This window comes from Muntiacus reevesi, chromosome 1 (genome assembly GCF_963930625.1).
Source record: "Muntiacus reevesi chromosome 1, mMunRee1.1, whole genome shotgun sequence".
In the NCBI taxonomy this organism is placed as follows: Eukaryota; Metazoa; Chordata; class Mammalia; order Artiodactyla; family Cervidae; genus Muntiacus; species Muntiacus reevesi.
This window is the reverse complement of record NC_089249.1, coordinates 173,828,891-173,845,507: the sequence shown is the minus strand read 5'-3', so window position 1 is coordinate 173,845,507 and position 16,617 is coordinate 173,828,891. Positions and strand designations below refer to the sequence as shown.

General features: G+C 50.0%; 1 protein-coding gene across 7 annotated transcripts in view; it reads right to left on the bottom strand.

The window, feature by feature from the left end:
- The window catches only part of AGAP1 (ArfGAP with GTPase domain, ankyrin repeat and PH domain 1), a 567,532-nt gene that overhangs the window by 120,449 nt on the left and 430,466 nt on the right, over positions 1-16,617 (bottom strand). For 4 of the 7 annotated variants that reach the window (XM_065917019.1, XM_065917018.1, XM_065917014.1 and 1 more), the window contains one exon: positions 6,953-7,114. The exons of the other annotated variants lie outside the window; for them this stretch is intronic. In XM_065917019.1, coding sequence (XP_065773091.1) covers positions 6,953-7,114 — 162 coding nt within the window. The remainder of the gene's footprint in view (positions 1-6,952; positions 7,115-16,617) is intronic. 7 annotated transcript variants of the gene reach the window in all.

Sequence of the window (16,617 nt, the reverse complement as noted above, 5' to 3'; positions counted from 1 at the left end):
GACTCTGGTTCCTGGTTTCCTGACCAGGGATTGAACTGCGTCCTCTGCTTTGGAAGGCGAACTCTCAACCACTGGACCACGAGGGAAGTGCCCCTGATGTGTGTCTTATTCCCACATTAAGACACTGAGGGCCTTGGGGTGAGAGAGGAACTGAGTTTTATTTGTCTTGTTTCCCACTGAGCCAAACACACAGTGTTTCCTCTGTGCTTGTTGTATGATATTTGATGAAAGAATATAATGATTCACAACTTCAGGTTGTCCTTTGAAAGAACGGAGGAAGACTAAGTCTCATCTGACCTCTGCAAACTGGAGTTAACCATGCTGGAGGCCTCACTTCGGATGGCTTAGAGGGTGCAGCTGTGATTGGCAATTCATTGTGATGTTTCCTCTACAGAGTAATATTTCAGTATTTATCCACGATCAACCATACAATGGGTCTAAAAAGGCCCAGAATGATCAATCAAGGGATGGAGATGAGAAGGATAAAATAAATTCCCTTCTGAGACCTTTAGAACAAAGCACCAAGAACCCAAGGGGACAAAAATATAAATTAAAAAGAAAATCAAACAAAAAGAAAACAATAACAAAATGCCAAGAAACAAACAAAACCCCCAACAACAACAAGATTTCTGAATCCTCTCTTGTATGATAAGATTGGGTAAATCCAGACTGGTCCTGCATTTTTAAAGAAACATCTTTGCTCTACCACCTCTGAATTTGATGATCCATATAAAAGTCAGGGTCTTTACATGGAATCTGAGAAATATCAAGGAAGCCACTCTGCCTGCCCCACTCCTAGATTTAAAAGCCGCTCCACACACCTCAAAGACTTGCTTTTTGCCTGGTGGAAAGAGCTTGAGGCAGAGAATCAAGAGACTGTTCTGTCACCTACCAGCATCCTGACCCTGGACAAGAAAGCCACTTAACCTCTCTCCACTTCGCCTTGTCACTGGGGAAACAGGGAAATTAGCACTTGATGCAAACTTGCATGAATGTTATAAAACTAACGAGAACTACCCGATTCGGGACCACGGAACCGGGACTGCAGAGACGATGGGCACAGTTGCAGCCATGATAACCTCTCTCCTGGACCCTGGATAAGAATACCCAGAACGAATGGCAGGATGGCAATTCAAAGGCAACGGCAAAAGATGGCAAGTCATTAATGATCTGCAAAATCCCCACTGCCCAGGGGATGTCCAGGCACACGCCCTTCAACTTAACTCTGGCCATGAGCCCCCAGCCCCTGGGGCTCACATCCTTCCAGAACCTCGGATCCCCTACAGTGGCCCAACCAGTGCTGGACTTGCCGTAGGGGACCTGGAACCTTGCCTCTCAGGCAGCCCCGGCTCTGACAAAGTACTCCTTTAAACATCTGAGCCAAAATCTGCTTGCTTGAAGGTTCCACCTGCTAGCCGCAATGAACTCCGTCAGGGCCACTCAAGACGCACTGGGACTGTCTCTCCAAGGCTTGAACACAGTTAGGACGCCCTCATGCCCCTCATGCTGGGTCACCATCCTCCTTCTCCATATCTGAATTTACTTTTCTTTTTTAAAAAAAACTTTTAATTTTATATTGGGGTACAGCCAATTCACAGCGCTGTGATAGTTTCAGAGGGACAGCAGAGCAGCTCAGCCATACGTCAGACACACACACGTATCCATTCTCACCCAGGCTCCTCTCCCATCCAGGCTGCCACATAACGTGGAGCAGAGCTCCCTACACTAAGAGTAGATCCCTGGTAGTTATTTGTCTTAAATAAAGCAGTGTGTACAAGTCCATCCCAAACCCCCTAACTATGAATTCACTTTGGTTGGTCTGTAATCACTGTAGAGTTTAGCCCCCAGATCTGAACCGACCCATTTTCTTAAATATAACTAAGAATTCTGAGCAAACCAAATTCACTTTAAAATCAAGACTATCACTGATACCTTAATCCCATTGTTCCCAATGGCCTATTAAATAAGAATACAAGTAGTATTCACGATATAGAAGTTTTTTTTTTTTTAAAGCTAAATGCTGCCTTCACATTTTTCATGGGAAGCCTGGAGGATGCTGGTTTCTAAGAAGCTTACCCTCCAAGTTATACTCAACAGTGAAGTGCCCCATTGCTGACATTCTTCATGAATGGTCTAGTTTTCCCAGGTAAAAACATCACAAAGGTATTTTTTATCATTACAAATGGGGCCAATGAACTGGACAACGCTCACGTATTTTTAGAGAGTGCATATATGGAAAGAACAGACCTACACCTGCAGAAGACTCCGGGTAGGTGGGTGGGGGGCCTGATGCCCAGTGATGCGGAGGGCGCTGCAGACACGCACAAGGTCCTCGCATGGTTAGCACCATGGCAGTCAGCCCCTCGCCTGCCCAAGGACACAGCTCAGCTCTCAGTGCTGGGACACCTAGACACACACCCACCTTTCCAAGGCACTTCTGGCTTAGACGAGAGTTGGACTATAAAGAAAGCTGAGCACAGAAGAATTGATGCTTTTGAACTGTGGTGTTGGAGAAGACTCCTGAGAATCCCTTGGACTGCAAGGAGATCCAACCAGTCCATCCTAAAGGAGATCAGTCCTGGGTGTTCATTGGAAGGAGTGATGTTGAAGCTGGAACTCAGATACTTTGGCCACCTGCTATGAGGAGCTGACTCATCTGAAAACACCCTGATGCTGGGAGGGATTGGGGGCAGGAGGAGAAGGGGACAACAGAGGATGAGATGGTTGGATGGCATAACTGACTCGATGGACATGGGTTTGGGTGGACTCCGGGAGTTGGTGATGGACAGGGAGGCCTAGAGAGCAGCGGTTCATGGGGTCGCAAAAAGTTGGACATGACTGAGCGACTGAACTGAATTGAATGTCACCCACACTAGCTTATGCCTCGCAGTTCTTCCACACTCAGAACCCCCAACCCCGGAGGGGGCTGGAATACTCTATGATATTGACTCCTTCTATGGGCTTCCCAGGTGGTGCAGTGGGAAAGAATCCACCTGCAGATGCCAGCGATCTGGGTTCAATCTCTGGGTTGGCAAGGTCCTCTGGAGGAAGGCATGGCAACCCATGCCAGTATTCTTGACAGGAGAATTCCACAGCGCCTGGCAGGCTGCAGCCCGTGGGGTCACAAAGAGTCGGACACCACTGAGCGACTGAGCACGTGTGAGGGCTGGGTTATATATGAACCCAGGGACCGTGTCGGAACTCAAAATATTCATGAGGGAACTCTTGGGTCACAGTTGCTACTCCCATAATTTTCTCGACTCAATCCATTCATTTTAAATTGTAAATATAGGAAGATGACAACCGTTCTAGTTAATTCAACTATCCTGTGTAGACCTATTCTTCTGCAGAAAAGAACCTCTGTAATTGAGTCTGATGAGGGCCAGGGCAGCAAGGAAGTCAGGGAAGCAAGATCCTTATGGCACCAAGGGCCCCCACGTGGACAGAGAGTTTCCGGATTTTCAGGCAACATAGATATTTGATGAGGGCACACTTTTAGTCTTTACCTTCTGAACAAAGACACCACAAAGGTAAGAAATACCCAGCGACAGAAACTTGGTGCTCAGCTGAGAGCCTGGGCAGAGAGTGGGGCTCCATTATAGGCTTCAGAGGGACAGTTCAGACGTGCACACGTGGATCTCTGACCCCTCCCTCAGCAGGGCTCAGCCCAGGCCCTTGGGGGGCCACGGGGCACAGAGACTTCTGGTCTACGGCACTGATGTTAGATCAGGGTCCAGATGTGCCCAGGGGTGTGCAAGAGGCACTGGGAAAGGCACGAGCAACTCACAGCTTCTGCTAGCAGCTGCCCGCCGGCCCTCCACCGCCCTTGGAGGCAGGCCTGGGTGGTGGCGTCAGTAGCTCTGATGTCTCTGGTGTCTTATCGGGTTTGGCCGAGGAGGTGGCGGCAGGGGACCAGAGGCAACGGGGACAGGGAGGCCAGGGACTTCTCCGGGGCTCCTCACCCTCCGGGTCACCAGATGGCACATGTCCTTCTGTTGAAGGACACATCCCCGGATGGAGGGCTTCCCCAGATGCCTCCCTCTGGGTCTTATAACCAGTCCCTCCTTTCCCTGTTACCCCCCGGGGCCCCACACCACCCTGCCCATGCCTCCACTGACAGTCCCTGTGGAAAATTCCCACCAATGACCCAGCTGCCATATTTTCCCCGGAACCCGGAGTGAAATAGCTGACTCTCAGTGGAATTGCATTTTTCTCATACTCTATAGAGATTTGAGTATAGTCATCTGATCCAACGGGGTGTCTCAAAAACTACACGATTCACCCACTGTACGGACATCGTCTAGAGAACTTGTTATATTTACAATTGCAACTTTTCAGCATGAAGTCAAGCCAGAGAATACACTGGCAATAACAAGTCACAGTGCTTTGCAGGAAACAGAAATGGAAATATTTTTAATAATTAAAATTTAACAATCCTCTAAAAATATACAACTAGGTTTCACTTTAAGAAGGCTTAGCTTTGATGGTTCTCACAATACACTTTGATGAATAGTTATTAAGAAAATTTAAAAAATTGTGCATCATTGTGAATCTAAAATTATCTCAATTGAACGATGTGTTCTGACTTCAAAGATGTTAAAATGTGGGGGAAAAAGATAAAGAATAATATGCCTTGGATATAGCCTGTCTCCCCAAAATGACTCATTTGTAGTTGGGAAGGTAACATTTCCTAGGGAAAAATGATCCATTTTCTTTTTACAGAGAACTTGTCTTATTTTCTAGTGGAAAGATGTCACAGATATGGCATCATAGGGATGGTCCTCTTAACTACAAAGTGAGGCACAGTGTCCTTTCTAGTCATTAGCACTGAACTTCTGAACACACATCAACCGACACCCATCAAACATGCCCGAGATGCTGTTGTGATTTCTAATTTGGGTGCTTCTGAATCTGTCTTTCTGTTTGCATCACCACCTCGGCAGGAAGGCCCCTAATGAAAGGGTCCGTGGCTGGCTTGGGGCTGAGGATCTGACTCAGCCTCGTCACAGGCTATCGCTCAGAGGCCATGGTACCACTGCAATAACGCAGGAAGTGGAAGATGGAAACATTTCAGGCATCCGACAAGCCTACTGTCACTTCTCGAACTTTCTGCGAACCCACTGGATGACGAGGATGCTGATTTGAACCGGCAGCCCAATTAAACGCGCAACCACTACTAATTTACTTTCAGGCTGGATCTTATTCACACAGTTTTCACTATGCCAGGAGGTGGGTGGAATGAATAGAAAGGATGAAATGTGTGTAATGAAGTGATAGGTGGACTTGATAATCAGTTTCTACCAAGTGGTACCTTTTAAAAAAAAGTCAATAGTTGGAAACACACGACAAACACAGTACGATGTTTATCTGTGAAATGGGTCTGAGACCTTTCCCTGAGGCAAACCTTACTCTTCCCCTGGGCCCGTGGGGCACCTGCTCCCCACCTGGCCAGTGGCCACGCATCTTCCTGACTTTACCCCAGTCCTCTTGTAAGAGGGGGTGTGTGGCCACCCATCCATGGCTGGGGGCTTTTTGCTGAAGTTTTTGGAAGGCGTTGCATCAATGCTCAGCATCTGTAGGCGATTTATTTTCCAATGGGAAGGCCAGCGGTGTCTGAGTGGGTGCTTTGATCCACAATCATTATTTTTCACCACTGCTGATATAACAGTATCATCCTCATTTATCATAACAGGAGAAAATCGGTTTTTATGGGCTAAACTTGTTAGCAGGAAGCTATGGGAGGCAAAATGGTAAGACAGGCACTGAAAAAGGGCTTCTAGTCTCTTTCCTGCCACCACGAGAGAGCCCCAACAAGCTCCCTGACACTCTGAACCTTGGTCTCCTCATTATAAATGAAAATGCCACGAACTCACAGAATTACGGTAAACGACATAGCACGTGTACCGTAAACTCTGCTCCTGCCTTGCTAACAAATGCATCGTGGGTTTATCTCATTTAAGCTTATCTTCAGATATTAGGAAGGAACAGGCACTTTCTTTCACACTCAGACTTGCAGTCTGAACAGTCAAAAGAGTATTTCAGAAAAAGTGCAGCAGAAATAGAGAAAGAAGAGCACGTAGGCTATAAAGGTTGTTTCCGGCATACATGGAATCCTTGTTGAAACCAGGTTGTTCTACTCTCACTGGTCTCACCAATCATTATTCATGTTACACAACAATGTTTTGACATTTGAACCTTCCTTTGAAGTACTTCTTTAACTTGTTTATTACAACGCATTAATTTCACCTCCCACCATGCCTGCGTACCTGTGTGCATGTCCACCTCCACTGGCACACCAAGGAATAAAAAGTATAAGTCCATCAGAAGAAGCCACTTCTGAGAGATCACGTGGGCCCAGCCCTGAGCATCAAACCTGACCTCAACAAGTCAGAGGAGAATCAAGACAGACGGTGCCCACGGAAACACTAATGCAGCTCGCAAAACAACAAGAGTGATGGGCATTAATAGAGGGGGCGGCTATCATAAGACGAAGGTGAAAGCCAGGATCGGAGTGGGTGTCTTAACTTGAAATTAAGTCGAGCCGGTATCAGAGAAGATTGCTACCTCAGGAGGCTGGTCTTTTTTTGGAGGACGACACCGTGGCATGGCTCGGCTGGAGCGGACACCCGAACCCAGCTTGCCGAGGTCAGGCAAGACCAAACAACCTGCCCAGATGTATGGGGGGCTGGGACACCAGTGTTACCACGGACCCAGGGACACCTGTCAGGAGGTGAGACAGCCGATGTGGTTGGGCAGTCTGGAGGATCAGTGGGTAGAGAGAGGCCCCGGGTACCACCTTGTAAACAGAAGGCACACGCAGTGACCTGCATCCCCGAGCGTTTGTGGTTCAGGGTAAACGATGCTACAAATGAGAGGAGTGAGAATTACTTTTCAGAACCGCGAACTCTGCCCCTGAAAGTCCTTGGAAGGTGGGCTGGAGGGGGGGCCTTACCGTCAGCGGTGCCGGAGAGGCCGTCGGCTTTGAAGTTGCTTGTGCTTTTCTTCCTCCGATGCTTCTTTCTGTTGGCGTGAGGGGAGGGGGGCGGGTCGAGCTTGGGGCTGGCGGTGCTGGAAATGCTGGGGCTTGAGCACAGGGGGTCACCCAGCCCCGTGTCTGCCGCCGGACCGGAAAAGGAAAAGAGCGCAGAGGTCAGCACGCAGAAACCAGACTCTGCCAAGGGCCACAGCAACGTTCCTCCAGTTACCAAGCCCCGGAAACAGTCTCCGACCGCGGGCTCAGGGCAAACCTTGTGTAAAAGGCCAGGGCTCCCCATGCCCGAACACGCCCCCTGCCTTCCAGAGCAGGAGCGCCTTTCGGCAGCTTCTTTTTGCTCAGGAGGATTTCAAGTCCTCCTGTTTTTTTTTTTTTTTCTTAAGACCAGTGCTTCTCCAACTTTATTACTTAAAAATTTTTTTTATTGGAGTAGAGTTGATTTGAAATGTTGCTTTAGTTCCAGCTATACCCCAAAGTGCGTCAGTGATACATATACACATACCCACTCTTTTTTAAAGATTCTTTTCCCATATAGGTCATTACAGACCATTGAGTAGGGTTTCCTGTGCGACATAGTAGGTTCCTCTAAGTTATTAATTTTATACATAGTCATCTGTATATGTCAACCCCAATCCCTTCACCTTTCCCCCCGGTTACCATAAGCTTGTTTTCTACATCTGTGATTCCACTTCTATTTTGTAGTTAAGTTCGTTTGAACTCTTTTTTTTTTAAGATTCCATGTATAAGTGATATCATACCATGTTTGTCTTTATCTGATTTATAAAGTTCTCTATTTTGCATGTTTGGAGTTCTGGAAAAGGAAAGTGGGGGGGGGGAGGTTTTTACTTGTTTATTTTTCTCTTCCCACAAATAATTTGATATATTAGGAACAAAAGAAATACTCAGGAGTACATAGGAGAGTGTCATCTTAAATGGGGTTGACGCGTGTGTGTGCTCACACACAAGATACAGGTATTTCTGATTGTCTGTCTCCTTCCCTCAACATTCTGTAGGACCAAACATCAGTTGATTACTAGTGAGATGCCAGAGGCCACCTCCCTGTCTCACCAATGTCTAGCAACAGTGCTTTGAAGTCCACAGTAGACCCGGCAATTTTTGATTCGCTGAACCCTCTCACCAAAATGTTAAAATCAGTGCACAAATGTGATCATTCACTGGAAGTGAAACTCTCAACTTATGATGTCTAACTTTACTTTATCAGAGAGAAGAACACAGCACCCTTGAAAGACATGAAATGAACATGCAATTCAGCAGAATGAACAAGTTCACTGAGAAAGGGATGAGGGAACACCACCCAGATACCTCCAAGCTCCTAAGAATTCATCATTTCATGACACAGCGTCTTTGTTAACTCAAAAGACAGAACCTTCTGTGCAACAAATGAATAAACATTCATTCATTCAACAAACGTTCTTTTGAGCACTTACTGTGAGCCAGTCACTTTTCTAGATGTCCGGGATCCACTGCTGAGATTAACAAAGGTCCCTGTCTGAGTGGCATTTAGACAGCTGAGGGGTCACAGCCCAGACTTCGTCACAAGGCGGTGAGAGGGGAAAGGAGCCCATGGAGGGTGGACATTACAGAGGTGGTGGAGGGGTGGGGGGCACAGAGTGGGTCTTGATGAGAAGGCAACACGTGGGCCAATGCTTAAAGATGGTGAAGACATGAGAACTCACGTGCATACCTCGGGGAGGAGGAAGTCACCAGAACCTGACCCTAAGGCCAGGTGCGCATGCTGGCAGTGTCCCAGAACCACAGAGGGGAGGACGGGAGACTCAGAGAGGGTGTCATCAGAGAGCAAGAGGGGCGCGGACACTGTCTAGGACCGGCTCTCACTCTGGGGAGCCGCTGCAGGGTTTTGAACAGAAGGGTGACCTGATTTTGAATATAAAGATACTTGAGGGCTTCCCTGGGGCCTCAGTGGTAAAGAATCCTTCTGCCAATGCAGGAGAGATGGGCTCGATTCCTGATCTGGGACGATCCCACCTGCCGCAGGGACAACGAAGCCCGTGAGCCATGATCGATGAGCCTGTGCTCTAGGTCCCGGGAGCCACAGCTACTGAAGCCCGCCTGCGGACAGCATGTGCTTCACAAGAGAAGCTGCTTCAGTGGGAAACCTAAGCGTGGCGACTGGAGCCGAGCCCCCGCTTGCCACAACCAGAGAAAAGCCTCCGCAGCCGAAGACCCAGCACAGCCGGAAATAAATAAGCAAACAACACTTTTATAAAAAGATACTGGAAATCTGAATTGAAAATGCTTCTATTTTCTGAGCCTCTGGAACATTTTAGCATGTATTAAAAAATATTAAAAAAAAAAAAAAAAAAAGCTTAGTTTCTTTTAAGCTCTACACCCAGCTCCAGGAATGCCCTAGGAAGCAACTTGCTGGCGTCCTAAGACCAGCAGTGCCTTTCCCATCCCTGCATGGTCAGGAGGGTCAGCCTTCTTCCCATCCCCGCATGGTCAGGAGGGTCAACCTTCTTCCCATCCCCTGATGAGCCAAGGCCTCTGGGAGCCTGTCCTGGGAGGGGTGGAAGAGTCAGCCCACAGCTTCTTCCTGCAGGAGAACCTGCCTCCAGGAGACTGGGACTCTAGGTTGAACCTTTATCCATGTGGTCATTTCTTTTTCACTCTCTCCAACTTGCCGCCTGCTCTCCACCAAAGGCATGCCCACCCTGGGTCTGGCTCCCCCCCTATAGACCCTCCTCCCCCTCCAGGTCCATGGAGCATGGCTAACTGCAGGAGGGTTCACTCTCTTGCTAGCTTTTCACCTTTTAAATGGTCCTGGTCTTCTGCAACACAAATCTTTTAAAAATAGCATTTCTTATACACATATTTTTTTAATTTTTAAAATACGAGATCCCACTGTATATAATATACCCCATTGTACAAAAGACTGTATGTAGACATCAAGGGGAAAAAAAGGTTAGTCTAGTTGATGTTGTTGTTTAGTCACCAAGTCATGTCTGACTCTTTGTGACCCCATGGACTGTAGCCCGCCAGGCTCCTCTGTCCATGGGATTTCCCAGGCAAGAACACTGGAGTGGGTGGCTATTTTCTCCTCCAGTGGATCTTCCTGACCCAGGGACCGAGCCCTCATCTCCTGCATTGGCAGGTGGATTCTTTACCATTGAGTCACCTGGGAAGCCCCCGGTCTAGTTAATACTTGTGGACAATTTCAGAGAGTTCAGAAGCTGCCTGATACTGCTGAGGCGTCCAGGGACCCCAGGATCACTGGCTGATCCTAAAGCAAACGCTTTTACATGTTAGTCAGTGCTCAAGCCTTACGATGAACATGTTTGTTATTTACTTTCTGCCCAGGTTTCAAAAATCTTCATGCTCTGGCCATATCCTCTCTGACTCTCAAGTGTTAAGAACCCACCCTGTGCCAGGCTGGGTGACAGGCCATGGGGAAACTGGTCCCAGTGACCATCCCCATCCTCTAATCATGGAGGCTGATGGGGGGGGGGGGTGCAGGCCAAGATAGCTGCCCTCTGCTGCAGCAGGACTGGTGTTTTGCTATTTCCCTCTGTCCCTTGGTACCACAGTTCGAAAGCATCAATTCTTTGGCGCTCAGCCTTCTTTACGGTCCAACTCTCACATCCGTACATGACTGGACTAGAGGGTGAAAACCCCTGTCCCCATGGAGTTGACGTCTAATGACTGAGAGGATGTCTGTTTGGTCTCTTGCTTGATACCTCCAGGAAAGACTAGATCTCCTGGGCAATCGAAGTTTGAAGAGGGGGAATCGGATCTATGGCAGAAACACCAAGATCCCCTGGACAGGGAAATGGCAACCCACTCCAGTACTCTTGCCTAGAAAATTCCATGGATGGAGGAGCCTGGTGGGCTATAGTCCATAGGGTCGGAAAGAGCTGGATACGATTGAGAGACTTCACTCACATTTAATCCTATGTAAACAGAAGTGCCACCTACACACAGAGAGAAGTAAGGTGGGTAACCATCCACACGTCCACAGTCACCGAGGCAAGCTGGCTCTGTGGCCTCCCTTGAGAAACATGAATGTGGTTCTAGGAAGAACCACCAGGACCCAGAGTGTGTGTGACAGAGACAAAGGAACCACGGAGCCCGGGAAAGGGCCAGGAGTGAGCTGGCGTGGGGAGGGTGGCAGGCAGAACAAAAAAACACGGGTCCTGATCTGGGCCCCGAAGGCAGTGAGGGAGGCAGGAGGTGAGCTTGCAGAGTAACTCAGAGCTCTCATCTAGTAAAAGAAACAGCGATCCCAGGGACGAAACCAGAAAGCAGGACCAGCTGTTTGTGAGCCCCAGGAATCTCGTCTTAGACAAGGAGGGGCATGAATAAAGGAGGTGATGTGCACCCGTTGCTTGGAAACCAAGAAGCATTTCCCGTCCACGGTCTGGCCTGCTGCTCACAGGACCAAGGTCTGCCCAAGAGCACCATCGCCGAAGTCTAGAGACGGCAGGCGAAGCTGGAGCCCCACCTCTTCTCTCCGCCCGGGTCAGTGCTCCGATGCCGGCCCAAGCCCTGCATACGTGACCCAAGTCTCTTGCTGGAGGAAGGACAGATAACCACGATGTGGTCGGGTGTCCACAGGGGGTGGGCGAAGCGGGAGTCAGGCATAGAAGTCCCTGGGAAAACCAGGTGCCCCAGGGTGGGGTCCATGGGGCAGGCACAGCTCAGGGGTGGACAGCTGGGCACAGACAGGCAGCCGCCCAGGAATGAGGGGTCCTGCCAGGAACAGAAGGCTGCGTGTTGGGGCCAGGGGCCTGACTGCAGCAGCAGGAGCACCCACGATGCAAGCGGCCGGCATCTGTCGCCCCGAGGACGGGGTTGGGGTGGTGAGTCACGACGGAGGCGAAGCAGGGGCAGGCTGGGTCGTGGGCAAGGAGGCCTGGGGCAGAGAGGGTCCCTGGCAGCCCTGGCTGTTCTCCAGGCTGGGTGTCACATCAAGGATGCTCTGGTTTCTAGTGACCTGAGTTCCGCGTCTGGGTGCTGGTATCTGAATGCCTGGCTCCTAGATCATGAGAACTCCCTTTCAACAGGAGGTGTTTAAACAGTCCCCTGGTTTAAAATACGACCAATCAAAACACATTGGGCTTCCGTACTATGCCTTTCCATCTCCGATGACGCCTCCTGCCTGACAAGGTAGCCCTCAGCCTGAATAGCCCCTGACAGCCCGAAAAAGCACCTGCAGAACACCATCCGCTCCTCCTGAGGACAAATAACGCATCTTGTTTTGTATCAATTAGTGGACACTGGACAGACGGCCCCGTCGACGGCCTTAAACGCGAGAGGGAGCAATGCAGAGGGCAGAAGAGGGGAGACAGGGAGAGAAGAAAGCCACAGCAAATGAGAAAGGGGAGTGCCTCATTACGCCCCCTCTCACCCGGCTTTGATGGAGGGACCGGGAGTCCCCGAGACTCAGAACTGAGCCGGAATGGGCCAGTCCTCCGCCATCCTGCGCGCTCAATGCCGGCCATTAGTTCTTCCCAATCGGGCATCAATGTTCAACCCACACCCCAAAAAATACATAATACGAGCAATAATGATAACAATCTGCAGGCTCTCGAGCTTCGGGACGTGAAGTATGAGTCAAAGAAGCAGTTTCACTTTTCACTCGGAGAGCTGACAAGCATGACTACAGGGGGAATAAAATAACATTCCGTCCGCATAAATATCAAGCAGCCCGCTCGAGACTGATGGGCCAGGAATGTATTCTTAGCCATCATTCCGGCAGACAGGCCCAAGGACACTCATAACTTATTTTACAATCATTTAGTTTCAGCTCAAGTGGAAAACGTGACAACTTATCTCTGCTGACAAGATGCCATATCGAACCTTACAATTAACTCTCCTCCGATTATCTGCCCAGCCGATCATTAGCTGGGCCATTTTCGATGAACTGTTGCAGGAAGCGTGTCTCGGTGATGGCCGTCGATGCCAGGTGTGAGAATGGGTTTTTGACATCCCCGGCCGCTATTCAAATAGGCCGGGCTCCGTGCACCCGACTCCCAAGGCCCTGCCTCTCCCAAGGGTCTCCCAGTGTGTGTGCCAGGCGGGGCGGGGCCCAGGGGAGTCCATCCACACCGTCTTACGTGGGAGCTGAGCATCCCCATGACTATTAGCACCGCAACAAAACCGGTATCACTACGGCCAGTGCTCCTCCAGAGGACATGTGCTCCTCACCCCCCAGAGTCTATTTCAGGGAGCCTGGGGCTCTGGAGGGACGCCTCCTACCACTCCTCCTTACTGAGCTTGACCTGCAGAGGGGACACCAAGAATTCCCTGCAGGACTCCCCCGACCTCCCCACATGCACGCTGTCTGGAGGGGCTGCTGATGGTCCCAAGGGCAGGCTGACTGTTAATTTCCTACATGTTGAAGAAAGAGGGCTTCCCCGGTGGCTCAGCGGTAAAGAGGCCACCTGCTAATGTAGGAGACGCGGGTTCCATCCCTAGATGGGGGAAGATTCCCCAGAGTAGGAAACGGCTACCCGCTCCAGTATTTATTCTTGCCTGGAGAAATCCAGCAGATGGAGAAGCCTGGCGGGCTACAGTCCATGGGGTTGCAAAGAGCCGGACACGACCGAGCGATGGAACAACGGGGAATGCTTTAAAAGGCATGCTCACAAGAAGCCTGGAGGGCTTCCCTGGTGGTTCAGCAGTAAAGAATCTGCCTGCCGGTGCAAGGTGACACGGGTTCAATCCCTGGTCCAGAAAGACTCCATGCGTTGAGGTGAAGGGAAGTCACAATACCAGGGCTCCAGAGCCCAGGAGCCACAACGACTGAGCCCATCTGCTACAGCTACTGAATCCTGAGTACTCTAGAGCCCGTGTTCCACCAGAGAAGCCGCTGCAGTGAGCCCAAGCATCACAATTACGGAGTAGCCCCTTGCTGCAACTAGAGAGAAGCCCAGGCAGCAATGAAGGCCTAGCACAGCCAAAAAATCATAAATAAATAAAATTATAAAACAGAAGCCTGAATGTCTATTAAAAAAAAAAGGGAAAGGACCGTGAATGCATATTAGCTCTTCTTACTCACTCTCACATAGACCCCACCTTGCTCATTTGGCAGGATTAGGAACCACATAGAACTAAAAAAAATCTTCGTGTTTTGGTATTAGGAGAATTCAAAAATGATCAAAGACAGAGCTATTTGTAGGGGACAGGTGGTGGTGGTGGGGGAGATCACTGGAGAGATAAAACCTTTCAAACACTCAAGATGAAGTCATCGCAGGAGTCGGTCCATTAAAACCCATTTCCTTCAAGACAAAAGCCGACGGTATAAAGCCAATTTGGACCTTCACGAAGGGCTCTGCTCTCCCTGGAGCTCAGAGAGACGTGTGGGCCGGTAAATAAAGAACCAGGCCACCTCTGCCATCCAAGGAAATCACAACATCCCGGGCCTCTGTTAAAAGGTTGAGTGTGAAGTGAAGTTCAAAACCTCGCCCCTTCTCACAGTCCTTTTGACGGGAGCTTTCAACAGGAGGAGGTTTACTTGAATCCCCATCTCTGAAGATGTTTCAGAGCCCGGCACATTGTCCGGCTCCCTTTGCGGCTGGCGGCGCGCGCTCAGAGGGTACGCGGTGTCAGAAGAAGGGGCAGCGGGGACACGGTGGGGGGCCCGGGAAGATGACAGCTGCTGGGGAAACGGGAGCGACAACACAGCGTCAGACGGACTCACAGAAGTGGGAGGAAAGGAAGACAATAGGAGGGGCCGGGGTGCAGGCAGAAGACGGGGAGACGGGGTCCTACCCGGCTGACTTCCCTTCCGCCTCGAGGTCTCGGTCGAGGAAGCCGGACCGGTCGGGATGGGTCTTCATTTACCCGAAGCCCTTCCTTACTGACATATGCTTCCAGAACAGCCTTCAAAATCCCCCAGAAATTCTGATCGCTAATTAGGGCATGGGGTTTCGTTCCGAGGCAATGAAGATGTTCTTGGCCTGTGCGATGGTTGCCCCTAAAACTACTTAACTGTCAGTGATAAATGGGTGAATTATATGTGCTCTGAGTGTTAATTTCAATAAAGCTATTTTCAAGCAAAAGGGGAAAAAAAGGCGGCGGCGGGCGGCGGGGGGGTGGGGTGGGTGTCATTGTATTAAATGGACTTCCGTGGTGGTTTAGTGGTAAAGAACCTGCCTGCCAGTGTAGGAGACGTGGGTTCCATCCCTGGGTCGGGAAGATCCCCTGGAGGAGGAAATGGTGACCTGCTCCAGTATTCTTGCCTGGGAAATCCCAGGGACAGAGGAGTGCGGCGGGCTACAGTCTGTGGGGTCACAGAAGAGTCGGACACGACTGAGTAACTAAACAGCAACACTGTATTCAGGGCTCAAAGCCACGAAACGAGGGAGACAAAAGAAGGTGATGGGACAGGCTAGAAAGTCTGCAGGTCCGGGGTCAAAGCAGGTGGTCCCAGGGGGACTGGGGACATTCAGGAACCTAAGCTAAGCCGTTCCCAAGACTCAGGCCACACCATCGAGTGTGGGGACTTAAGTGGCTGCCTGGGTCTCCAGCCACCCACCAGGACCCGGTTCGACGTCTCAGACAGAGGGTGGACCCCGTGATGTTCACGCTTTTGAGGGAGCCGCCCCACGTCCCCCTTGTCCTACGGAGGACAGCACATGCCGGTGGGGGGAGCCTTGCTCTTCGCAAGCTCCCTCGAGGTCACTCCCTCTCTGAGCCACACCCCCTCCCCTCCAACCTCCTGGGACACGCGCTGCCCTGCACTCTTCACCACCTTGCCACTGCCCCTGCCTGCCCACTACGGCAGGCTCTGTAAGCATCTCCTCGGGTCCCTTTAGTTTTTCTTCTTGCTGGGTGCTCAGCATGTCCTGATACCATCGCCCGATCTGGGTAATGCGAGCCAGGATTTTATATTTAAGGGTCAAAAATTAAATTGTTCTCTAGTTGATTTTTAGCCGAAATCAAGCTGCACAAGTTTAAATTAATCTGGTGTGCTCCCGAAAAATGCAAAAAGGTGCTCTGAGCAGTACTGTTAGGTGGAAATGAAATCATTTCAAGAGACTCCCACCTCTTGGCAGCCTCATCTCTTTTTACATAATCAGCCACAACCCATTTCTCAAGTTGGGCGCTGATGGTCGCTAAATGACAAAGAGATTCTCTTGCACGTGGGAGGCTCCACTGGCTGAGCAGGCTGGGGAAAGGCTGAGACAAGAAAACTCAGTTAAATAGAGAAGTTAATTAAATGCACGATCCTACTTTGATAACATAAATTTCCCGTCTTTTGAAACTTAGCTGTTTCTATGAAAAGTCACTTGGAATCAAATTCCCAACTCCTGCACAAGAAACGGTCCTAACGGAGGTAGGAAGGCGGGCTGCAGTTCCGCAGGTCCCCAGAGGGCTCTGTCCAGGGTCCTGAATGTGCTCAGTTGGTTCATTCTGAGCAAGACACAGAAATACAGGAGGACAAGGTTGTTCCTTCACGGCACATCCCCGCTCTTCATCTACTGACATCATGTGGTTTGAAAAAGTAGAGCAATGGTGCTCCCAGCTTTAAGAAAACCTGATACACAGAAGCCCAGACTAAACCAGGAGGCAATTTGGTTGTGACAGATCCTTCCATTGCTCCAGGGTCTCAGTGTCAAAAAGGTAAATAAACAGTAGAG